Source organism: Schistosoma haematobium, chromosome 4 (assembly GCF_000699445.3).
Source record: "Schistosoma haematobium chromosome 4, whole genome shotgun sequence".
Classification (NCBI taxonomy): Eukaryota; Metazoa; Platyhelminthes; class Trematoda; order Strigeidida; family Schistosomatidae; genus Schistosoma; species Schistosoma haematobium.
In genome coordinates, this window is record NC_067199.1 from 10,996,490 (window position 1) to 11,023,588 (window position 27,099).

Consider the following 27,099-nt stretch of genomic DNA (forward strand, 5'->3'; position numbering starts at 1 on the left):
AATTTACTTACGCATGTGCTAAATTTAAACATAAATTTTCTACCATAGCAACATGCCGATACCAAAGAAGCTAAAAGATGTATGTAATTACGATGTCACTTTTGAATATTCAGTTCTTCACGATACTAATCTATATTTTGAGTCTATAGATCAGTGTATGTGTTCACGTGAAATTCATCAACATACGAAGTATACACTGCGTTTTACAATAATGTGTTGTCGTAAAACGTCTGTACATCAGTTTTTAGTTGTAGGGTTTATGTGTTCAACACAAAAACGTCCAAAGTTTTCATGGAACTACCTGTGAATCTTAATGACACCACATACTGTGGTAGAAGATAAATGTTACAGTTCACTTTACCGATTTAGATTCACATGTTGAGGATAGACTGCCTGTCTTAGTATGACAATTAGAAGTACGCAAGTTAATGTGCCAGCTAAGAAGTGCCAAAATAGCTAGATTTAATGCATGTAGAACTAGATGAACACGAATGAATGCAGTATATTTAGCATTCGTAATCAACGGACAATCAAGTACGAATGAATTATCAGTTAGTACAAATACCACAGTTGGTTTTGTTCCAGCAAGCTCCTATGCGTATCTAGCATATTATTGAACAAACTAGTTCGAATTGTTGGTACTGTTCCTTCCTTTAGGTTTCAAGAGCTGATTAATAGGTGTGAAAAGCTGTATACCTCAAGGATATTCTTCATCTTTAGCTTTTGAACTCTCATACTTTGTCCTCTGAATTTTTTTGATATATTAGGAAGAAAAAAAGAGTATATATAAGGTTCAAAGTTATTTCTTTGTGTTCTACACATCAAATTCTGATGATTTCCTAATCACCTCTCAAGCAGTACTGTGTATGGTGAGCCTTGGGACCCTATAGTTGCACAAGTAGGTGTTTTCTACGACTTTTTTCGGATATAACTAAGTCATCATATAAATAAGGATTCTGGATATAAACTCAATTTTTGAGTTACGATCTTACTAGGGTTATTTACACAGTCGTTATATTGTTTCTATCCAACTTTTCCATTTAACGCTGTTAGAGTTGAATCTTGAAGCTAATCAATAGTAAACACGTGGTTATTATTAGTACAGAGATATTAATGATTTCGCAATCTTCACAGTCTGAATCGTGAACTGGTTTTATCTAGTAATTCTGAAATTCTAGTGAGAATCTGTGGCCAATGGAGTTTAACGTCGTCGAACATAAAATAGCTGTCAACTTCACGTAACGCAAGAAAATAATGAACTATCGTGAATTAATCGAAGTTGAACGTATAAACCTTTGAGTGACAACTCATTCATCTAGAGGTTACGTGCCCTCTGCGAAACTAAAGGTCCTGGGTTCGATTCTCGATTGAGTCGTCTGTGTGAACTGATAAGGAGTCCCATGCTAGGGTGAAATAGCTATCCAGTGCTTTTCATCTACCAATGGTGATTTAGCTAAGATCAGTCCGTCATTTGTACCATAAACGTTTTACAATCTCTACAAATCCCGGTGCACTAATAATTTTCTATTTTTTGCTCGAATGGCTAATGTTAGTGAATTGCCTACTTCATTTACTTTTTTCCCACCTACAGAGGCTAAAATTATTTTGAAAATTCTCAATTAGTTCATATATTAGCTCTAAATTAACTAAAGTTAGAGGATATGAAAAATTGAGCTCTAGTACATTAACTGGCTTTTTTAGTGCTTGCTTCGAATCTTAATAATCAAAAGCTTGGCTATATATGGCGTTAATAATAAGTATTACTGACCTGCAAAGCTGAATTAATCAGCCATCTAGTGTTTTATGATTCTTAATAATATTTAGTGTTCCATTAGCTCACCCTTAGAGATATTCTTAGGCATAAACTCATTGTTTTTTTTTAAGAACTTTCATCACAGATTTTTCGACTGCGGTAATCGCTTACTCCTTGTTTTGTGTTGGATTCCTCCCACTTATTCATCTAAAAACCATTTTCTTTCGAATGTAGTATGTTTTTGCACGAAATAATTAGTCAGCCAGCTACAACATAGGACCGGGCACATAATTAGGTTCTCCTAAGATCTCCACAAAATGTTCCAAAACAAATAATGTTTGAGGGAACGATCGTTTAATTTACCTCCTCATATATGTCTTATTTTGGACGTTGTAATACAACTATTATGAATTTGTAACCATAAATCATGATGAAGAAGTTATTGACAACGATTACTTACTCTGTAGCGACCGAACACTCAGTTTCAGAAAATCACATTTACTGTCAAGTGAAAAATTACAGAGTTCTCTTCTGAAATCCAAAAACCATACATTAAATACTTCATTTACATATCTTCCATCAACTATATCTTACAAACTTCATGATTCATTCATTCCTGTTGTTATTACAATTTCTCTTTGTTAGCATTCCTGCTCTCTTTAACTCGATCTTCTCAACCTTTTGCTTCCAGGCATTCCACTTCTAGATGGTGTTTTGTATCACTTATTTCGACAGACATAAGTAGCATACACCATAGCTCATCACATTCTTTCTTTTTAAACGAGTTATCTAACTGTGAAATACAAATTTGCATTCACTTCAAATAATATGATTTTAAGTTTCTCAAACATTGTTTCTATTTATTTCATTAAAAATAACGTGTACATAACCAAAATACTTATATTACATCAGATATTTCATTCGCAAATCCTGCAAGCTTCTACTATGATTTTAAACTGTATACTGTTAGGAGATTTCCTTCTAACTTAGCTTATAGAGTGTTAACACTATGATAGCAAGTGACTTTTACCTCGTTATTTTTTTTCTCATTTAAGAAATCAATTTGTTGTTGTTAAAAAAACAATTTATATCATAGTTATTACTCAGTGATTCAATATACATTACAGCCATTACAGAAAACAATACCGAGAAATCCAAAATATGAAAATATTCAACCAACAATTGACACAGGCGCCAGTCTATCGAAATACTTAAAGAAAATGGAAGAGATTCGTGAAAGTAAATCTTTAAAGAAATGACCAGAACGATTGATGATAATATTATTGTTGTAGATTATAGAATGAAAGATGATGAGATTTTTAAACGAATCAAAATTCCAACATTTGTTCAACTAATTTTACAAATATCTGAAGTACAACAACAACAACAAAATAATGATTTAAACAACCATAATTCATGTAGTACACCAAGAAATGAAGGTTAATTTTTAATAATAAACGGAGAGAATATTTCTATTTTGTTCTTAGTTGACAATCGTATTAATAATAAGTCAATAAATCGCAATGATTCTGCACATGGCAATGTGGATCCACCTCTAACTGAAAGATCTACACTTGAAAGGTTAGTTGGATTGTATCTCAATGTTTGGTAATATGATTATCTTCGTTGTGATAGTAACATTTTCGGAGGTTCAGTAGAAATGGATTCATGTGAATATGTGATTTTATACACTCATATGTGCTAGGTTCAAATCCCCTTCATCTACCTAATTTTGGTGTAGGCAACAAGCAGTAGTAGCACTAGTAAACTACTCAACTAAAGTGTGGCTTAAAGCTGACTACATAAACCTGTATTCGATAAATGACTTAGAAAAAGTATTGGAAAGAATAATTAAAAAACAAAAATAGATGAATATCTTGTTTTCATACTTGAAAGCTATTGGCTATTGGTCTGAGTCGTGTTGCTAGATGCAGACCGCCTAATTGAAGCCTGTGTGATAATCAAGATCAGTAGTTGGACAGTTCGGACGACATGGATCACAATCAATAATAATGATGTAGATTCACGAACGATTTCTATTGTTTCAGATCCAGTATTCCTTTATCAATACCTCTCCATTCTGTTGTTTCCTAACATATTCGAATTGTTTATTCTTCGTATAGATGCGACAGATAGTGGACTTATAAAAACTGAAAAGAAGTCTGTAATGGAAAAGTTAACTAATTTTTAATTCAGTTCTGAATATCGACGTGGTGATATAAACCCTTACTAATAAGCACAATACTTTTTGAATAAGTTAGTGAATATCTGAACTCAGTAGCTTAGTGGGTAATGCATTGACTTATCAATGATACTGAGTTCGTGTCTTACTGGGACAAAGGAATATTCAGTTGACAAATTCCGAATGAGAAGAAACACAGGTTCTGAATCTCACTACCAGCTACGATCCATACAATCTACAAAATCTGTTACAAAACAGCTTTATCATAGCAATGTACTCACGAAGAAGGTATATCAACATAGGTTGATTAAAGCTCAGTCCTGAATATCAACAATGGGATAATACAAGCGATTGATAAAAAAGAACCGTACAGTTTTTAAGATTTAATAACAGATTTAAAATGAGTGCTATTTTGATATGTTTGTACTATAAATTATTGTTCCGAACACTTCATTCAAGAAATCCACTGATTTTTATTATATTTAACAGACTGATGGTATGATCAGATTCTATAAATGAACAAGAAATATTATTATTATTATTATTATTATTATTATTATTATTATTATTATTCGTGAAATAAATCAATTCAATGTGGTATTATTAAACGGACAATATGATATCCAATTTATTCAGAGATTTTTTGCACTTATATTAATAAGCTACAGTAAATTCACTACGCATAATTTATTTTATTAGACAATAATATATTCAAATATGAAATGACGTTTAAGGGTCAGTGATATAAGTAACTTTTTAGGCTGGAGTTATTCACAACGTTTTCAATATTCAATAAGTGTGCTTCATCTGGTACTTTTTTTAGTGCTGCATATTACAGTGTGATTTTTATTAAACATTTCATTTCAACTGTTTGAAGTTATCCTCACTTGTCTGTTATTAATTTGTTAGAGTATCTTAGTCTATCATGTCGGATAGAGAGAAATCAATTCAAGGAAAAGTAAAGGGCTTGAATTGAAACCTTATCAAATCTTCATTCCAATACTTAGCACTAATTCACTGAATAAATGGGAAAATGAACGAGAGTAACGGATGCAGCACACTTATAGAAAATTGAACACGATTTAGATAACTATAGTTAATCTTTTGACTACGTTTTTCAATAAACAGCAAAGTGAAAATACACCAATATATTGTACGGATTAATCCAGTTTTTATTCACTGTATAAGGGCTTTAGATTCAATTATCTTTGCAATTGTAAGTAAGCAATGTTTAAAGTCCTCAAGTTAGGGCGAAAGAGTAAACTACCCAGTGCATTTTGGTTCCCTCAACTGATGTCGTTTTTAGCGAAGTCTAATTTTAAATTTCATAAATCATTTATAGAAATCTTTTTAGTGGGGAGTAACGAATATTAGTAAAACTACATTCATGATCCATTGAATGTAGGATAATACTTTACAAACCTCAAAAAAGCATAAAATGGATATGTTTCGTAATCGTGTTTACATAACCAATGCATTTGCTTTGTTTGCTTACGCTTCTTGCCTCCATGGTAACCAACCACTTAAAATACACTGATTTAAAATCTAGGTTACTAAAGATTTTAATTAAGAGATATTTTAGTTTATGTTATTGTTACTATCGTCTTTTTGTTTTGACATAATTTACATAATCACTTTACAATGTTTTTTCCTGTTTCATGAGTATATGTATGTTTTTGTGTATGTGTATGTATGTGCATGTTTTTTCTTTATACTCAAGACAGGTACGTTAAAGAGAACGGGTTTAAGTTGTTTTTTTTTAAGCCATAGTAGTTGTATTCTTATGCCGAACTTTTAGTGACATTAAAGATGTACATAATTGATAAACGTTCCACGATTAGATTCACGTGACTTTTGTATGAGTTCATGGGCTCAAATGAGATGTACATTTATTCAAAAAATGAGTGTATGGTAGCAATGTATTTTAGGCTTACAGATAAAGTTATGCATATTTCAAACAGTCCATTTATATATTATTATTAGTATTATTATTGCGTTACTATGTTGAAAAAAGGATGGTTATCACGTTTCATTAACATAGTGGGTATTTTGTTGGTGTTTGAAGTGATAAATAGTGGATCTGAGTCCCAGTGAGATAAAGGCAAATTTATTTGAAGAGATCCCGGCAAGCTGAAACACAACTCCTTGATTCCATTGTTAACCACTAATTAAAATTATGCTGAAGCAGTTGAGTAAAAAAATGGCAAATTCGTTGGTAAGGTTTTCACATGGATAAACCTAATCAGTTCAGTCGTGATTATATATCACATCACTGTTATATCTTGATCAGAAGTGGATTTGTTAAGATGAATAAATGAAATACTGATCGGTCGATGAAATCCAATGATATAATGTGAGCGAGTGACGACTACTTACGAGACGTAAGGCTCTAATGAACAGATCAAAACGTAAGACTGCTGACCAATAGAAAGAAGAAATATATTTTTTAATCTAAAAAATGGCGTGCCTATATACAAAATATTAACATGAAATAAACATAACCAAATGTTGAAAAGCAATCGTATAGTGTCAGTTATGTAGGCTTCTCATTCGCCAATGAATTAATACCTTATTCTTCTCATCATTTACATTGCCACGTGTCATAGAGTAGCACGCTATAAGTGGAAGTTAACTTAACGATATGCATACAAAACAAAAATTGATATGATGAATAAGCACTTAATTGCTCTGAGTTTGACTGACATACGGTATTAATTTCTTTTCCCAACTGTCTATGATAAGTAATCACATCTTGAAAATGAGTAAACATATGAATTATATCTGTCGGTCATAGACAGTTAACATTTATTCAGTAGATTACTACATCAGTTAATGTCAAGTACTTCTCAGGTTAATGTACATGAATTTGGGTTCACACTAACAAGCTCACGCAGATCTGACTATTAATCAGTGTAAATCATATTAAAATTACTGTAGTTTTAGGTGTTAAATAAATTATTATCTAGCGTCTTCATGTTCCTATGTGCGTTACCCGATCCACGATTTCTGTTAATAAGTACTAGGTCAGTTAACTAAACTACAGACACAACAATTGGTGTCGCTGCCAGGGTACAACAGAACTCATAAATATCGACTTCAGTGGATAATTAAACGAATAAAATTAACATGTAAAAAGTTAAGATGACACTTAATTCTATATTTTTAGGATTGATATGACATCAATGCATAAAGTCTCTGGTTATAGATTCTTATAGGCTTTGGTATTAGTGGAAATAATTGATAAAGTTGTATGCTATTAGTCACAACTATATTCTTTTCCTACTTAAGTGTTTTCCTTTTCTTAAAAAATTCATCTACCTTTTGTCTTCTGGTTTAAATTTACTGTTTACTAGGCATCATAGTAATTAATAGCATTGTTTATTGTGTAAATTTTACCTTTATCATAATATTGTTTAGTTTAAATCTATTGTAATGATACTATCCTCACTGATATTTGAACTTGACAAATGTATATTTCTACACAGCAGAACGCTATTATTCACTAGGTGTTCTAGTAAACAGCGATTATATTTTGCTTATCAGACTTTGTTTTTGAACATTAGTTTAAACTTATTCACTTTTTAAAACAATTTCAAGGTATTTTCTATCATTTTTATTGTGATTTTTGATAATATTTCACAGTTTGTAATTATCTGAAATTAATGTTTAGTGGGTAGTACACTTCAAACAACGTTTGACATCGGAGGTAGGAAAACTCTAGAAAAATCCCTTATCTTCCCTGGATGAACCTTAAGTTTGTTATCGTTATAATCACTTTTTACTCTAGCTTCATCAAATCCATTTTTGAAATATTATGCGGATGTTCACAAAGAATACTGTACTTAACATTAGTATCTGGTCTTTGGGAACGTTGATACACAGTTCAGGTAACGATCTTATTTTTCTTACGAAGGTTGCCTACATTATAAACTGACGTCTACAAATAACCATTGAAAACTCGGGAGCACTGAACAGCTTTTTAGGCTTAATATTGAAACTCAGAGGTTCACACTCACTACCCTTTCATAGGTCAAATGGAAGACCTACAAGCCTCGCTACAAGCGCGTTCTCTTCAGATCACCGATACGCCATACAGTAATTCGCTTTTACAACCGTATTCCATTTTACGACACTAAGAGGTGACCATGAATCCTACTTTTGTACAAAAACGTTTCTTTAGTTTTGCAAGCTTCAAGTTTTGAGAACCCTGAGACTCCAACATCAGTTTTCTCTGCAGTTTTTCCCAACCAAGCTATTTTTTATTTCTTTACCCATCATGAGCAGTCGTCTAGTCTAGTTTTTTGTCTTCCTTGTTTGACTTTATAGTCAATATATTGTCAGAATGAGTGACCGTGTTTAGTTTCACAATATAATGCATAATAGCTGCTATTTCTGAGTGAGTGTACATACTTTCTCGCACTCTCACTATAATACGATAGGTTTTCAGTAGTATTGATTTTCGGGACTAATAAAACAATTAAGAAAAGATTGAAAATTTCACTCGATACTGTTACATAGCTTCAACTGACTCATGATCTCAATTATTAAAATTACTATAATATCCACAAAACCCCCTTCTGATATTAATGAATTAGTGTTTAACTTATCGTCCATTAACGTCGAATCACTCTGTACACTTCATAAGCATCGTTTTGTCAGCAACTGAACATTAGTTTTTTATGATTTTTCCCACCTCTAATTCTGATAGAATTTCTCTTAATCCACTTTTTAAACAATAATGGACACAAATGATTCATAATGAAGATAGTATAATCGTTACTACTAAATTTGGATCGGTAGTAGTGTGGCTAAAACTGAATACTTTTATCAAAGTTAATAGTTGTTAGTTTATATGTAGCATTAAGTTAATTCATCCTTTTGAAAATAATTCTTCATACATTAAAAAAAACAATCTGATAAGGACACACCTAACTATAATTCAAAAGAAACAAAATGTAAGTTTATTCGGGATAAGATTCAAAAGGCCAAAAGGAAAGTGAATCACATTATTAAGTTTATACATATCTTATTGTTTGGTAAACTAAAATGATTATTTCTTTTGATAAAAACTTCAAAAATATACGGATATATGAGCTTACATAGCTTCACCAAGTTACATAAACTGAGAGGACAAAACATTAACGTATATTTTTATGAAATAACACCCTTAACAAAGAATAACATGGTCTCAACGATAACATTTCTTTACATGTTTTGTTTTGTTCGATAGCCATATATTTTCGAAAAAGTCATCATCAAATTTTACAAAGTTGTTTTCAATAGCTTTCTTGTTTCATCATTGAATAGGTTCAATCAAATTGAAATTTTTAGTCATAAATACCTATACTTTGAACAGTAATTAATAATTTTAAAACCCCAGTTTTTCAACTGGATCAGTATTTTTCCAAGAGGAAACTGATACGTCAATAGCTATTATTACTTAAAAATCATGCACTTCTCTTAGTGATGCTCCACAGTGGTAGCAAGTTTAAGTCCAGTCGACTAGAATTATGTTACTGTAGCGTGGCTATTTTTTTGGAGGGCACTTATACGTAAATTGGTTTCAAACTACACGTATTAACTTCTTATAGACATTAAAATCATTTTCCACTACTTACTTTGAATGTATTGTCACTTCTGAAGGCTGTATATGACCTGTAATCAGGTGTTATTTACTTTCGACAATAAAATTTATGCTTAAGTAGTGGGAATCATGCAGAAAATTTTATTTTAATTATTTTATTTTAGCACACAGATATTGGTACAAGGAGGCACCAAATACATATGCACCACACAAATCTCATTCAGTTAGTCTAAGGGCTTTTATGGTTACAATTCTAGCTCCTAATAGTTTGCTAATCAGAGTGAATTGTCTGCTATAGCGTTGAGCAGATATTTCACCATTTTTATAATTAGTCAATAACGAAACGAATGTTTTTGCTATTTCATTCAATAGTTTAACGACTCATTAAGGTGACTATTTTAATCTATTCATACATTATATCTCAATCTTACTCGCAAATAATGTTTCAGGATGATTGTTGTGAGGTTGATATTATTTGACTGAAGCATTTTTGTCAACCTGTGGTTCGACAATCCGTTTACCATATCAACTTAGACAAGAAAAAAAAAAGGAAAAACAAGACCTTATCAGACTTTTGCTGATAATTAATACATTTATATCATACAAGTAATATTTTTGTCGATATATGAAATTTATAATTGGAGTTGAATTACACACTTCAAAGTACAACTCAAAACAAGTTTTTCTTATGTAGTAAACAGCCAAGATTTCAACATCAATTCCGTTTGCATCACAAGCGTTTATTTGTAATTAGAGATAAGTTAGGAGTAGAGTTCTCTCACACCTGGAACTTAAAACAATTGGCAACCAACACCAAGGTTAGGATTTTCAATACAAATGTCAAGATAGTTCTACTGTATGGGGCGGAAACCTGGAGAACTACGAAAGCCATCATCCAGAAAATACAGGTGTTTATTAACAGTTGTCTACGCAAACTATTTCGGATACGTTGACCGGACAGTATTAGCAACAGACTATTGTGGGATAGAACAAACCAGGTCCCAGCGGAGGAAGAAATCAGGAAGAAGTGCTGGAAGTGGATAGGACACACATTGAGGAAAGCACCCAACTGTGTCACAGGGCAAGCCCTCACATAGAATCCTGGAGGCCAAAGGAGGAGAGGAAGACCAAAGAACACATTACGCCGAGAAATGGAGACAGACATGAGAAAAATGGGAAAAAATTGGATAGATTTGGAAAGGAAAGCTCAGGACAGAGTGGGTTGGAGAATGCTGGTCGGCGGCCTATGCTCCATTAGGAGTAACAGGCGTAAGTAAGTAAGGGTTCTCTCACTGTTTCATAACTAGCCAAATGAGGAGGATGAATGTACAAAAATAACAGACTGACATCAATAATTGGAACTGAATCCTCACATAACTTATTCTCATATGTGAAGTTTCTCATGTTTTGGGACCAGATTGACGTGACTAATGTAATCTGAAGCCGAATATATTCAATGTTTAAAAAGAGTACAAGTATGTAATTCTACGACCAGGTGCAATTAGCTTATGGCTATCATATCTAGTTAATCGAACCTAGCAACACAAAATGCTTAAACTGAATTAGTTAAATATACTTGGTTGTCCAATGCTGTCTGGTTTCAAATGATTATCGAAGTGAAATCAACGATCTTAATTACTGTGTATTAAAGTAAGAGTATTTTTTACGGATTTATAAAATATGTGTTGAACCGTTTAACTTGTCATATTTGTATTTTTGTGTTACAGACAATAGACTTGTTTACATTTATTGTCATACAACTATGTCATTTGGGTAGTCACTTGCATATACTTTGATTTTTAATTGACATTCTGCGTAAGAAATTCCATAATTTATACTTTTTTTCCCCAAAATTAATCAATTTTGTAGTTCGAAAACGAACTCGATGTAATGAACATTAGGAAGGAGGCATTCTTTTTATTAATGTTATGACTTGTATCCACCTGAGCATGGTTCTTACACCAGTTCAACTGAGTAGTAAAGAACAATATACGAATAGGTTTATTAAAACAGTTTACAGACCATAATAAAAGATTGTACTAATCATGCGATTAATCACTTTTGTACATTTAATAAATGCATATGTTCATTTGATAACTTATCCATGTTCAATGAGGTAACTATGATTTGGTCAAAATAAAAATTTCATCGGCCATTTAGATTTAGAAAGATATTTTTCAATATTATCTTATAGCACGCTCACCTATACTTGAGTTTGTACAAGTTTTTAATTTTATTAAGCTCCTTATTTAACTGATTTAATAGACAATGGGATTTGTATCAATAACAGTTTGCTTATATCTTTACACTATTATCCCCATGCTTCTACGATCATGTATGCTTGATCACTTCTTACAGCCTATGCATACATTCCTCTTACTACCTTAAATGTTATTTACTGAAATCGCTCGATGATTTATTTGCTTCCTTATTTATATGCGCTTCTTAAATCCCATTCATTCTTTGATTCACATTCATTCGCATCTGTATATCTGTTCGTATTAGCTTCATCTCTTTGGTGACTTTACGATTTGTGCTGTACAATAATGAACTATAACCACTGCTTTATATTGTCTTCTGAAATTTATACACCGCTAGGAGTTATCTATGAACGGAAGAGTGAGATACGAAGTATAAGAGTATATTCTCGAAAAAATTCCACTAAAATCGATTTTCTTTACAGTTTATATTCTTGTAACAATAAGAATAACATGTTCACCTAATTCTGATTAGATAACTGGAGCAGTATCACTAACTTTCATAAAAATATTGTAATTCAGAAACGATTACAATGAAACATTAAATTTCCTCTCATGTCTGATGATTTTTGTGAGATTAGCTTATAAAAAGTCAGTTGGTAACGGAACAAAAAAGTAAGAAGATAATGAAATTTTGATGTATACGTTGAATAAAAATGCTGTTCAAACGTTTGCTGGACAGCAATTATGTGTAACTATGATTAAGAAGTTGTTTTTTTTTAATATAACAATTTCTGCCTCATCGCATACAATTTAATAGCGACAGTTAATTAACCATAAATATATGTCACTAAGTATAATTAAACAAAAGAACTTTTTAATTGTATAAGTTAACTTCATACATTAGTATTATTCCGTTTGGATATAAAACCATCTGAGTTGTGAATCAAACGTATCTAACAAAACACTTGTGACTATTTATCACTTGTCTTTGGTTGGCTTTATTGTTATCGTCCTTTTTTATGATTGAAAGTTTCAAAACAAAGAGGATCAGTTAATCTACTCAAAATGTTTAAATTTCAGTCAATGAAGACAATAAATTTTCTTTTTAAGTAAAACAATAACACGAGATTTCAGTATAACGAAAATTTCCTCTTAGTAAAAGGACTATTAGAGCGAAGTAATTCTTTAGGAGTTCTGTTTCCCAGTTTTGCAGGGCCATCATGAAAAACTAATTGGAGAGGAATTTGTTATATTTGATCGTCTTCTTAACAAGAAATTTGTATGGAACACAACGAGGAAATTAAATGTTTGCAGTGATAAGAAAAACTATTCACATTATTATACTTATCGTAGGTACGAGTTATTTCAGTTACTATTTACTATAACTTGAGAAATACTGCTATGTCGAGGCAGTTCACTCAGGTTGCATATTTTGCAACAGAGACTAATCAATCGCGATACTGAATATCGATAACGGGGAATGGCAAAACACTATTATTATTTTTATACCCACTAAACAAGTTAGTGACTCGGGTATAGATACTGTGTTCAAGTCTCAGTATGAACATCAATAATGGGATTCAGGTGCATCCACCTGATGAGTCCCAAATAAGATGCAACCTGTGTCCTGGATTCCAAAGCTAGCTACATACCAGAAACACTTGACTTTTATTAGTCAGTTTGAAATTTTCACTCAACATGTGTAGTCTCTTATTGCAACTATATAAATCTATGAAAGGTCGCTTGTTCTTCTGAACTTGTGGTGACAATACAATACTAGATTTATCTATCTTTCATTATTATTATTATTATTATTATTATTATTATTATTATCGCTCCGACTGTAACGCCATGCTGTCCAATTTAATTTCATTTTCTTAAAATACAATTTAGTCTTGTTACTGGTGTTGGGGAATTTGACATATGTTTTGGTCAGTCACGTTCACAAATCCCAGATACAACTAGCAAACTGACTTCATTAGTCGACAGTCCATATTTATTACTTGATGTAAGAGATCGAGATGATTATGATGCATGTCATATTATAACAGGTAACTTCTCAATATTCTTTTCGAACTTCGTTTTGTTAATTTCCTCTTTTCGTATACTGTAATATGATAAGATGCGTCAACGTTGACGAAAACCGGTCCATGACAGATCTCCATATTGTCTATGCCTTACTGACCGATCAACTGACTAGCAATTTGAAATTGTGGTTAAATTTGAAAATCTATCCACTTATTCCCCATATCATCACGCTTTAATTAGTGAAATAGTCTGAATGGTGTATATAGGATTTAGAACATGTATTAATGACTTTTCTGGATAACAGCTAGAGTTAAATATAAGTATCGCATTATTCCAAAAATGCATTTTTCGGGTATGAGATAAAAAAGACAAAGCTATCATATTACGTAACCTCGTTGTCCTCCTCTAGATCTTAAGTTTTGAAATTATTTTATGGTGTTTTTTTAATCCTCTGAACTTATTATTTCTTCATAAACAATGTTATTTATGGCCAATCTTTTCTACTACCACTAGTATTGATGAGCGAGTTATCCTACCGAGTATCTTTTACCGCCAAGCAGCTGATTTTAATTTCCATATTTTGTTTCAGTCAACCTGTTTATTGACGTCATGTTTTATATCATTAGGTTTAGAAAATGTATTTAAGTATGAATTATGGTAGGCAAAGTCATTTGGAAATTGAACTTAATGAATTAATTTAATCATTCAACTAAAGATTCAATAATGAAATTGATGTAATACGGATCAATTATTATTGGGAAATGAATTATTTGCCCAAAATCTCTATCTGATTTAGTCGAAAAGAGATATTTATAAAAAACATAATTTTAATATTTTTTAGCTGTACTTATACCGCTGAATCATCGCTAATTTTAATTGGAACCCTAAAAATTGCGAAACAGCCACATGTCTACATTGACTTCAGTCGGAGTGAAGAGAAAGAACTTTTAACTTTAATTTATTTTCCCAATAGTTTTAGAAAATGGATCATGAGCTATTGTGAGGAGAAGAGGCATCAGACAGATTCATTTATAGAGTATTTTGTTGCATTAAGTTATCTCAGTACCTCTTTCATTCGTAAATGACTTAATACTTCTGTTTGTTTAGTTACAGTCGTGTTTATAACAGTCATAATGATTTGTACTATTATTATTATTATTATCATTATTATTATTATTATTATTAATCATTGTAAACATCGATCACTTTCTTTTTTTTCCCTTTTACTTTAATGAACTCAGCTCGTAATTATCCAATTGCAATGTTATCCCGTAGTGTAAATTTTGAAACTACTGAAATGTTAGCTTATCGTAATCGACCTGATCATATTATTATTGTATATGATGAAGATGAACGTTTAGCACCTAGAGCTGCATCTACATTAGTACAGAGAGGTTATTGTAATTTATTTATGTTATCAGGTGGATTAAAAGTTAGTTACTATTGAATATATTTCTGTTTTTCTTTTTGTTGAAAATTTCACGATTCCGTTATTGTGTTTTAGTGTACGTGGATATGTATACATATCTAGTTGATTGATCACCAAGTAGTGAACAATCCTATGTTTGTCTAGTGTCTTTTATCGCTGGTCGAATTTTACCGATCATGTTGTGATATGGTCAGCTCATCAAAATGACTCGCGTTCTGTGTAGTGTGTTGAGATGTCAGGTGTTTGGAGTTAGAAGGAAAACCTGCTAGTTGACACTTATTAGAAAGGTATATTTATAGTCTAAAAGGTATTGATATTCATTGTGGACGACTGCTAACCAGAATAAAACCTACCTCCAGGGTTTTATGTCTACTTCTTCCAATCACCCCTTACATTAACTCCTAGGATGAAAAAAACATTTTCTTTGTATTAGATATTGAATGGTCGAGTTTGTTTGTAGTATAATATTCAATGATGAATCAAAGAACTGATAATGCCAGTTAACCTGTAAGTAATGTAGTAGCTCATTAGTGATTATACGAATTGACTAAATTTAAAATGTGAACTGACTTGATTATCGACGTATCATGTTCCCTGTGGAGTCTAAGCAGCATTGGGGTTAATCCCGTTTAAATTCGCGTCCCAATATAGAACAAAAAAAGTGTTTAACTCTCTACTAATTTTCACTTATTCATCAGCTAACGTTAGGTTGTCATAAAAATTCGCTTCAAACTCAACAAAGTCTGTCAACAAAATAATTCAGCAAGTTGGTTAGTCAGTCTGTTACAACGTAGAACCTGGTTCGTATGCACATCAGTTCAAGTTGCCATACTCCATTGTCACAGTGAGATGAAATTGTCCGGGAAAATCCCAGAGTACTACAGGTGGTAATAGAGAAGACTAGGCATCGAGTATACAATTCGAGAAAAAAAAGTAGGAAGAAAATTATAAGGATTTCAGAAGGTTAGAATTTGGGAGAAGACAAGGAATGGATGCACCTGCTCTGTTTCAAACTATTTTGAGCCATGTCACTCAAAATCTCAAACCATTGGTTACGATTATTACAGGGACCACAACTAGGTAGTCTTACATGTTAACATGACTCAGTTCATTTTTCAAGGACTTTATGGACTTACTGGCGCCATTTTTTGGTTAAGCCACCCCTAACTTTCCAACCTACTCCCACACCAGACAACAACCTTCAAGGTAAACGGTGGTTGGGCATAAGTAGCACATGTCCCAACCACCATCGTCGAGGAAGACCTACTACCCCATCAATCGATTTACCATCTTTGCCTAGTGATTTATTCCTAACCCACATATTTCTTACTCCGTGGTCCCAGAATGCCCGAGCAATGCCTTGTAGACACATACTATCGAATACTAACCTACGAATATCCTCTACTTTCAGTGGCCATATTTCACATCCATGAAACAGAACAGAGTAAACTGCTGTATAGTAAACTTGTCAACAGATAGCTTAGCAGATAAATATCTCGCCTAAGCTAAATTTGATGCAAGTTGGCAAAAAACAACGAAGCCTTCTTAATCGGTGCCGATTTTTCATCAGACAGTAGACCATCAATACTGATGAGATTCCCAAGTTACATGGAGCGGTCGATACGCCCAACTAATTCACTCCTTACCATTAATTCAGGCTCTAACTCAACATAGTAGATGACAAATTAAATTTTAGTAAAACCAAAATATTGTAGAGTAGATGTTGAACTGCTTTTTCAATTCATGCATTGAATATAATCCTGAATAAATTATTGTCAATTTGTTTATCTTATTTTATCTAGCAACAAATAAACTCATTCTTTATAATAACACTGTCAAATCGATCACTCACTTAGTAACACTATTATTTAGGTAAAATTAACTAATAATGCAGAGATGAACTTATTTTACCTAATATCCATATTGTCAGAATGGGTTTTGTGGACAGCTTTAGAAATTTCACAGGTTGAAATCATGAGTCAATTGAAGCTAGATCACCATATAGTACTTAAAAATATATAACGAATAGTTTAAGATATTTTTCTCACTCAATTATACTACGAAAATAAGAGTAGTCATGTCATATCAAATCCAGGATTCGCAACCTAAAATAAGGAACTAGATCAACACTAGTTAATACTCGATTGAACACAGTTACAAGCAGTTACACTCAATGTGTCCAGAGTACAAAATCAATAAATAACATGAATAGAAATCACATATTTAAAAGTCAGTAGGATAAAAGTGCCTGTTTGTCCACGCTCAATGACCAATCAAATTTTAGCATCATCACCACATATTAGTAATGTATCACAAAGATACATCATTAGTAATTAAATGAAATTCATTAGTAGATATACATTGACACTAAATGTGTTTAAATGGTTGTAGATTAAATTTACAATGAGTTTTATAAACTGTAAATATTCCAATAAATAAGTTCAACTATGTATTATCCAACTTTGTGATGTTTTATTCTATGAAGGAGGGTTTTTTTCACATGTTAATATTGTGAACTTCAATTGATCAGTCTCTACGGTAATGTGAGTGCATTGTGAGACGATTAACTTGATATTTCTTTTTAGTGAAATGGTTCCAATGTATTTAGATTGTGGCTAACAGTGGAACTGAGGAGGCATATTTTCTCCATTCTATGAATCATCAGCTGAATGTATCTGGATCCCTATGCTGATACTACTAGTGAGTCTAGATGCCAGCACTTAACGTTAGAAACGACAACATATCTACTGAATTGCTGAGTTTATTTAATGACTAATTCGCTTAGCAGGCATGATGTTTGTTATTAGGTGTTTGTCATTTTCACTTGTTGAGATTCAGTACTACTGTAGATGTCTCAACAGGTCATTGGAGCGCAGGTGTAGAACGTCCTGGGTGCTGGGTGTACGTTGGATTTTGATGGCATGGCATGTCGACGGAGTTATGAAGGTCAACGCGCCGCAGACTCGACATTTTGATGGAGAGCGTGGCACAGACTGCAGAAAAGAAGAAAGTGGCACGGCGAGCAGAACCGCCTCAAGAACGTCTGTATTAAAGGGGGATGAGTGTGGTGTGTGCTACTGATGTCGGCAAATACAAGTAATATGTATCATCAATTGGAAGTGAAATGCCTGGAGGCAGAAGGTCAAGAAGATTCAAGAAGAGAGAACGAGGACAGAATGATTGCTGTGGAAATGAAGGAACAGTGAAGTCTGAGACATTTGATTGACATTTTGCAAATGAACTGTTTACTGTATGGTTCTCAAATTTCACTAAAACGTTCTGTAATTTTGTGTTCAGATATATTCAGTTGTCCCTACGTATCTTTTCGTTCACTACACTACAAATAATCAATCTTTTTCCGTACGTTCATTATGACTTGTATCGTGGCTTTAAATTTAAAAATTTGTTACCAAATGCAATATTGAGGCAATCCAATTAGGTTGCATATATGCTAATACTTACTTACTTACTTACGCCTGTTACTCCTCGTGAAGGAGCATAGGCCGCTCACCAGCATTCTCCATCCAACCCTGTCCTGGGCAATCCTTTCTAGCTCCGTCCAGTTGTAATTCATCGTTTTCATATCTGCTTCTATTATCCGACGCAATGTGTTCTTTGGCCTTCCTCTTTTTCGCTTCCCTTCAGGGTTCCAAGTTAGGGCTTGCCTCGTGATGCAGTTTGACGATTTGCGTAATGTATGTCCTATCCATTTCCATCGTCTTGTCCTAATTTCTTCTTCAGCTGGAAGTTGGTTTGTTCTCTCCCACAGAAGGCTATTGCTGATGGTATCCGGCCAATGGATGTTGAGTATCTTGCGTAGACAGCTATTTATAAATACTTGTACTTTCTTGATTGTGGTTGTTGTAGTTCTCCAAGTTTCAGCTCCATACAGTAGAACTACCTTGACGTTCGTATTGAAGATTCTCACTTTGATATTGGTTGAAAGTTGTTTTGAGTCCCATATGTTCTTCAATTGTAGGAATGCGACCCTTGCTTTGCCGATCCTCGCCTTTACGTCTGCATCTGAGCCTCCTTGTTTATCGATGATGCTTCCCAGGTATGTGAAGGACTCTACATCTTTCAGAGTTTCGCCATCAAGTGTGATTGGATTGCTGTTCTCCGCTTTGAATTTGAGGACCATGGATTTCCCTTTGTGTATGCTGAGGCCTACTGATGCAGAGACTGCTGCTACACTGGCTGTCTTCATCTGCATCTGTTCGTGTGTACGTGATAGGAGGGCTAGGTCATCTGCGAAGTCCAAATCGTCTAATTGATTCTGAGCTGTCCATTGTCTTTCGTGTTTTCCTTCAGATGTTGAGGTCTTCATAATCCAGTCGACCACCAGAAGAAAGAGGAAGGGAGAGAGTAAACAGCCTTGTCTGACTCCGGTCCTTACTTGGAATGCATCTGTCAGCTGTCCTCCATGCACTACTTTGCACTGTAGTCCGTCGTATGAGTTCCGGATAATATTGACAATCTTCTCAGGAACTCCGTAGTGTCGAAGAAGTTTCCATAATGTCCTCCTATCTACACTGTCGAATGCCTTTTCATAATCAATGAAGTTGATGTATAGTGATGAGTTCCACTCAACTGATTGTTCGACGATGGTCCGTAGTGTTGCAATTTGGTCTGCGCACGACCGATCCTTACGGAATCCAGCTTGTTGATCTCGAAGTTGGGCGTCTACTGCATCCTTCATCCGGTTCAGCAACACTCTGTTGAAGACTTTCCCTGGTATTGACAGTAGTGTAATGCCTCTGTAGTTTTCACATTTGCTCAGATCTCCTTTCTTTGGAATCTTGACGAGGTGTCCTTCTTTCCAGTCCATCGGCACTTGTTCCTCCTCCCAAATCTTTTTGAATAGAAGATAAAGCATGCTTGTGGTTGCTTCGATGTCTGATTTCAGTGCTTCAGCTGGTATGTTGTCGGGTCCTGCTGCTTTCCCGTTCTTGATTTGTCTGACGGCCATTCTAATTTCTTCCGTAGTTGGTGGATTGACATCTATAGGAAGATCTATGTGTGCTGCTTCGATGTTCGGTGGATTCATTGGAGCCGGCCTATTCAGGAGTTCTTCGAAGTATTCTACCCATCTGTTACGCTGTTGTTGAATTTCGGTGATTTTCCTGCCTTCTTTGTCTTTGACCGGCCTCTCTGGTTTACTGTATTTCCCTGCTAGTTTCTTCGTTGTATCGTGAAGCTGTTTCATATTTCCTTCTCTAGCAGCTTTTTCTGCCGTCGTTGCTAGTTCTTCAACGTATTTCTTCTTGTCGGCTCTAATGCTCCTCTTCACTTGTTTGTTTGCTTCTATGTATTCAGCTTATGCTTGGACTTTCTCTGCTCGTGTTCGGCTGTTGTTTATTGCTGCCTTCTTGTTCTTCCTTTCTTTGATCTTGTCCAGTGTTTCTGTAGAGATCCATTCCTTATGATGGTATTTCTTTAGACCGAGAACCTCTTGACACGTTGGAGTTAATGCTTCCTTGATGCCTTTCCAGTTGTCCTCCATAGTAGTTTCTTCTTTCAGTGGATCTTGTAAGGTTTGGAACCTGTTGTTGAGAGCTATCTTGAATTCATTGAGTTTGTCAGTATCTCGAAGGAAGGCTGTATTGAACCTTTGTATTGCTGTTTGTCCACTTGTCCAGTTCTTTTTTAGCTTCAGTTTTAAATTGGCTACAACTAGGTGGTGATCTGAAGCTACGTCAGCACCTCTCCTGCTTCTCACATCTTCCATTGTCCTTCGGAATTTTTTGTTGATGCAAATATGATCTATTTGGTTCGCTGTAGTGTGGTCCGGTGAGATCCATGTAGCCTTGTGTATACGCTTGTGTGGAAATATTGTGCCTCCTATGACCAATTTGTTGAATGCACATAGATTTGCAAATCTTTCTCCATTTTCTTTTCTTTCTCCCAGTCCATGTCGTCCCATAATATCTTCATATCCAGTGTTGTCTATTCCGACTTTGGCATTTAGATCTCCCATTAGAATGGTGAGGTCCTTTCTGGGGCATTTCTCAATGATTCACTGCAGCCGCTCGTAGAACTGATCTTTAATGTCGTCGTTGCTATCATTGGTGGGTGCATAACATTGGATAATATTCATTAAGATCCCCTCCTTCTTTGTTTTGAATGATGCTTTGATGATTCTGGATCCGTGAGACCCCCATCCTACAAGTGCATTTCGTGCTACTTTGGACAGCATAAGAGCGACTCCCTGAGTGTGTGGAGCATTTTCATCTTCGTGACCGGAGTATAGCAGCATCTCTCCCGTAGCTAGCCTTTTCTGTCCAGCTTGGGTCCAGTGGGTTTCGCTGATTCCCAGTACTGCCAAGTTGTATCTCCTCATTTCCATTGATATTTGACTGGTCTTTCCGGTTTCCCACATTGTTCGAACGTTCCATGTAATTATAAAAATTTTTGCTCTAGTTGTTAGAAGGGGCATCGGCCTCGTGGCTTCCGAAGGAACTCGGCTTTCACCATGAAGCGTCATAATTCTTCTAACTGAAGACCTTCTAACTCCCAGGGCAGAGTTAAAATGGTTTGGATTATTTTTTCTGGTAAGCGTTTTTTTAGCGAGTTAGTTTTCTATGGGATGGGGACGCTAACCCCATGCCCAACCCTCCTCCTTTACCCGGGCTTGGGACCGGCAGCAACCCTATAAGAGCTACAGGCGGAGTTACATATGCTAATAGGAGATAAACAATTACAGTCCCCAATACCTATAGTGAAAAAATACAGATTGTTACAATTATCTAATTTTCACCCAGAATAGCATGGTTTTATGTGTGGAACTCATTAATTGGTTAATTTAATGACCATTTGAAATCAGTGAATATCTCATTGATGTTTGAAACGTTAAATACTGTGTTTTAATTTCAATATGAATATCAACACTTGGATCAAGGTACACTCAATTAGTGAGTCCCAAAATACAATGAAGCCAACATCTCAACTCCCCTTACTAGCCAAAATTTTAATTTACAAAATCTAATGAAGTTTACATAACTTCAGTAAAATCTTTTCATTATTTATATATTTAGGTATCATGGAAATTATTTCCAAAAGGATTAATCATTGGAGAAATGCCATTATCTATTTCATATGCTTTGAAATTACGTGGGAAAACTCGGATATCATCTAGACCATCGTCTCATCAAAGTTCTATTCATAATTCTCAAATTAATCAAAATTCTTTTATACCAAATTCATCAACATTATCGCTCCAATTAGATCGTCGAAATAGTAATATGCCATTAATGTATTGTGCATTAGGGACACGAGATAATTTAGACGGATGTGAAGAATTTCTACCTGAAGATATTGTTCATTTAACGTTAACGATAGAAAAAGGTGTTGACGATGGTACGTTTAAAATGGAAATATCAAGATGTTTCTTTAAATACTAATAATAATAGTAGTTTTCCAAGTAATACTTTTATATAAGGTACTACGATATTCTGTTTAGTTGTATTCAGAAGTAGGAATTCAATTTGTAGATCAATTTTATTTTTGTAATGGAAAAAACCAAGGACTTATGAAATGCAGATGAAGGATTAATGGATAATTATCTTGGTTACATATGACAATTGATCATAAGCAATGTAGAACCTTCAAAAAACGTGCGTTCGTCCAAATGACCACATCAAATCACTACAATAAGATGAAATCATCAACGTGAATTTCACACGAGCAAAATTAATAGAATGATAATAATGGCTGTTTTTTTGCTAATTGAACTGTCTCTCCCATTATTATTATTTCACTATCATACACTAATTTCTGTTCATTATTGTACTTCTTTTTTCTTATACTCACCTTACATTCTTCTCCTCACATTTTCATTATTATTGTGTGGCGCATATGTATGTGGTGCCCTTTTGTGCCAATAAATAATAGAATAATAAGTAACAATAGAAAAGATTGTGCATAAGATAATATGACTTGAGAAAAAGAATGAATTCACAGAATAAAAATGTATAAGGTGAATTGAAAATTTAAGATCTAAGGGTGAACAAAGAAAGTAAATGGATCTGTAACACTTTGACCAATTCTGAACCATGTCTCCTAATGTCAGCAACCACTAGTTGTTATAATCTCTCTAACCCCAACCAGGCAATCTGCATCTACGAATATCGTTTAATCTAACAATCAACAACTTCATGAATTAGTGCCGCGTTTTGGTTGAACCGCTCCTAAATTTCTGCTAAACTACTTCTGCACCAGTCAATATCGGTCATCGAAGAAACCAATTTTAAAGAATACTTGTAGTCTAACTTCACTTATTATGTAAAATACAGCATTACTCTCAGTTTTTGATATCAAGACATCTATGTATTAATATACTAGAAAATATAACAACGTTCTCACTTTTAATATATCTCACGATTAATTGAGTTCTTCGATTTGTGCCTCACAACATATTACCAACTCAACAGGAAAATATGGAAGCGGATGAAATAGAAAATCGAAAGTATCATTCATATCCTGATTAGGTTCAGAATAAATGCGCACTGGAAACTTTAGTTTTTCTAATAATCAAGCCAAAAATTTTGATGTGCTATGTAGAAAATACATTTATCAATGTCAAAAGAGCACTGGCATATCGCAGCATTACTGGGACACACAATAGAATTAATAAAAGTATCTAGAGGATGTATTTAGTAAAAAATGGCTCCCCGAAAATCTATATCAAGAAATACCTACCGACGTAGTGGACTTGGCCGAATTGCTGAGTGTTATTGATATTTCAAAGGTTAGAAACCCATTGTAAACTAGGAAGCAGTGGACAACCGTTTCGTCCTAATATGGGATCCCTCAGTAGTGTGCATCCATGACCTTACCGAAGATAGGACTCAAGAACTGCGGCCTCTCATTGAGCGCTTAAATTTTAGTTCACTGAGCCGGCATCCTATGGATGTTTAACTTACATTGATTCGTCATATCAATAAAATGCTCACTAAACCTGTAGCCAAGTACAAAGTAACAACGAATATCAGGTTGTAGATCATCTCATCATATATATAATAAAGTCTCAGAGATTGTGACGAGATCATCAAGAGTGTTAGGAATATGTTTAGCTCACAAATACGCAAAATATCTACAATCACTATTTCACAAACCAAAGGACATATCATTAAACGGAGACAAACCAAATATCATCTACGGGATAAGTTGTAGCAGTAGTGAACAGTAATATGAATACATTTGTTATTGAAGTACTTCTGGTAAGGAGTGACTGGTTTGAGTGGCCAAAGACACACTTATATAAACAAATTATCTTATAGCTAGATGGATGAGTAACCTATCCACGTGTCACAACCTATCATTTTTGCTTTAAGCTACTCATCTTCCGCTCGATATTGTCCTTTATTGATTGTTTTAACATTTTATGATTGATATGAATGATGTTTAGGTCATGTGATGGATGACACACATTGAAATGATTATTCGTCTACCAGATCTGTATTATATATACCGTAGACGCATTGTCTGTAAATGAGAGCTAGATGAGTCCACTGAAGTGAAAATAGATGGTCACGAAGTAACCAGAAAATGAATTTATTATAACTCACAGATAATAATGTAATAGTAAAAGGGCCTCAAACTATGTTTTTTTTGAATATTTGTTAAGTAGTGGTAGTTTTGACGAGCAGCGAAGACCTCAGTAACACACTTGCAATTCACATCACCCCACCAACCTATAATGATACGTGATTGGTTGTTTTCACTTTTCGTTTGCGATCTTGATTGTGTCATATGATTAGAATTATTACCCTACAAACAGAGTTGTTCTATTACGATTTTCACTTCTCGTATTATAAAACTTTTCTTAAGTTCCTAAATCTTTGTCTTAATTGTGAGTTTTTTTTAAAGTATCTTATCCAGTCTTCCGATCTTTCATCGTTTGCCTAGATCCTATTACATAATTGACGAGTCGTCTAACTGTTTGTAATTCAGAATTACTATTAATTATCTCAAAATAAAACTATATACCCATCTATTTTAAGATTGATTTTCATTTATCTGACTGAGCATATTGAACTGATCATTATTATACTTGTCTTAGATGAAAAAGGACTATTATTACTGAGTTCATTACTATGAATGTGAATTTTCACATAAACTGATTATTACTTATTCTAGAACTGTTTATCATCCTTTAATCGACCAATGGTTCATTACTCCTAATGAATCTAAACATACCTACAATATGTGATAACATAATACCATTGAGCATAATTATATTATCATTTGATTAGTTTCAACTGATGTTTTTGTTTTACTTATAAAGACACACGCCTATGTATTTTAAAGCTTTTTATTTATTTTGAACAGGACGTTCCATTCGATCGAATTACAGTCGTTGTACTAATTCATCAACATGTTATTCAACGGTAACTAATGGTAGAAAACCTTTTCGTTAATACAAAAAAACAAACAAACAAGCAAACAAATTGAGAATTCAAACATTCAAAAAACTATCACTCTGTGAAAATAATTATATTGTGATAATAATATTCAGTGTTAAACGTTTGTTTTGTTTTTTTTCTTCCCCATGTAAAACACTAAAAGAGTAACATGAGTTGTTGTTCTTAAATACTTTGTTGTATGTGTGTGTGTATGTATGACAAAAGAATTTAATCATCATGTGTGTAGTTTATATTCATGATTATTTCTAGAAATATCTTCATCTTTTAATCTACCTATTAGAATAACAAACATAATATACAAAAGGATATGAATAAACTAGAACTTATCCATTTCTTTTTTCATCCTATCAATTATATCCCTGTTAAATACCAATTGTTTTAATCTAACCATTCTCATTCATTGAATTCACTTATTAAATTGTTTACTTCCTTTTATTTCTTTCCTTTTAATGACATATATTCATTAATGTGTTCATTGTCTTTTTTAATTATTCTCTTACCGGTTAAAATAACATTACTTCTATATATAAATTGTTTTTTTTTCAATTTTTGATCAGTTACATTTCACTATGTAATTGTTTGTTTGCTTTATGCGCTTACATTCATTCAAGTTCACTTCTTCTCTCTTTTATATAGATGAAGATTTGAATTTGTTTCAACTGATTGGTTTTATTAAAATGAACCATATCTTGTTTTATTGTTTTCAAAAGTGTATAATATATTGCATTATTTTAAAATAATAATAGATAAAGAAGAACATAATAATAAGAAAATCGGTTTTACTTTTATTGTAAATGGTGTTGTTGTGAATGACTTTTCACCATATTGTTTACTACATATCTATTCTCATATAAATTTAATTAAATAATCAAATGAAATCATATTTATAATGAATTGGTATATTAACATTGTAGATCACCAACGTAGATGATTTATGTCGAAATGATTGGAGGTCTACTCGAGTTAGACGTGAATGGTGTGACAAACTAGCTAACGTCGAAGTCACACCTTGTGGTCAGCACCTTACGTAGACTACCCCATTGACGTATCAAGATACCACATGCTTTGAAGACTGTACTACACAGAGGACGTTATTACAGAAATATATTAGTTAAAGTAGATACAAACGGAAGTAAGACCGAAGCCGCATGGGCCAGTCCATGACATACGATTAACTGATGAGCCTTGGTTGTCCCTGACCTTGACGAGGATCGATGATTTGCTAGATATTTAATGACCCAACTGACGGATGATTTGGCTAGGGCTTAGTGACATTTCGCTGGCCCTACAACATAATCAATTTTTCGAACCGTTTTACGTAGAGGCAGATTAAGATACCAATAGATAAAAAGATGATACTAATTAGGTAAAATGTATAGTAATTGGAAGAATCATAAGTAATGTAAAGGTTTATTGATGGAAAATTTACAAATAAAGTATTTAATGCATGGTTCTCATATTTTACGAAGACTCTTTAATTTTGTATTAAACATTAAAT

The 27,099-nt window shown here is 33.5% G+C and overlaps 1 protein-coding gene across 1 annotated transcript; it reads left to right on the forward strand.

Moving 5' to 3' along the window:
- CEP41 (Centrosomal protein of 41 kDa) lies at positions 1-26,374 on the forward strand. Its single transcript, XM_051215638.1, has 8 exons — positions 1-79; positions 2,881-2,992; positions 3,046-3,192; positions 3,241-3,334; positions 13,614-13,771; positions 14,990-15,180; positions 22,212-22,533; positions 25,507-26,374. Exons 1-8 carry the CDS (start codon positions 53-55, stop codon positions 25,593-25,595), a joined length of 1,140 nt encoding a protein of 379 aa, XP_051066168.1. The 5' UTR covers positions 1-52; the 3' UTR covers positions 25,596-26,374.
- Positions 26,375-27,099: the final 725 nt, after the last annotated feature.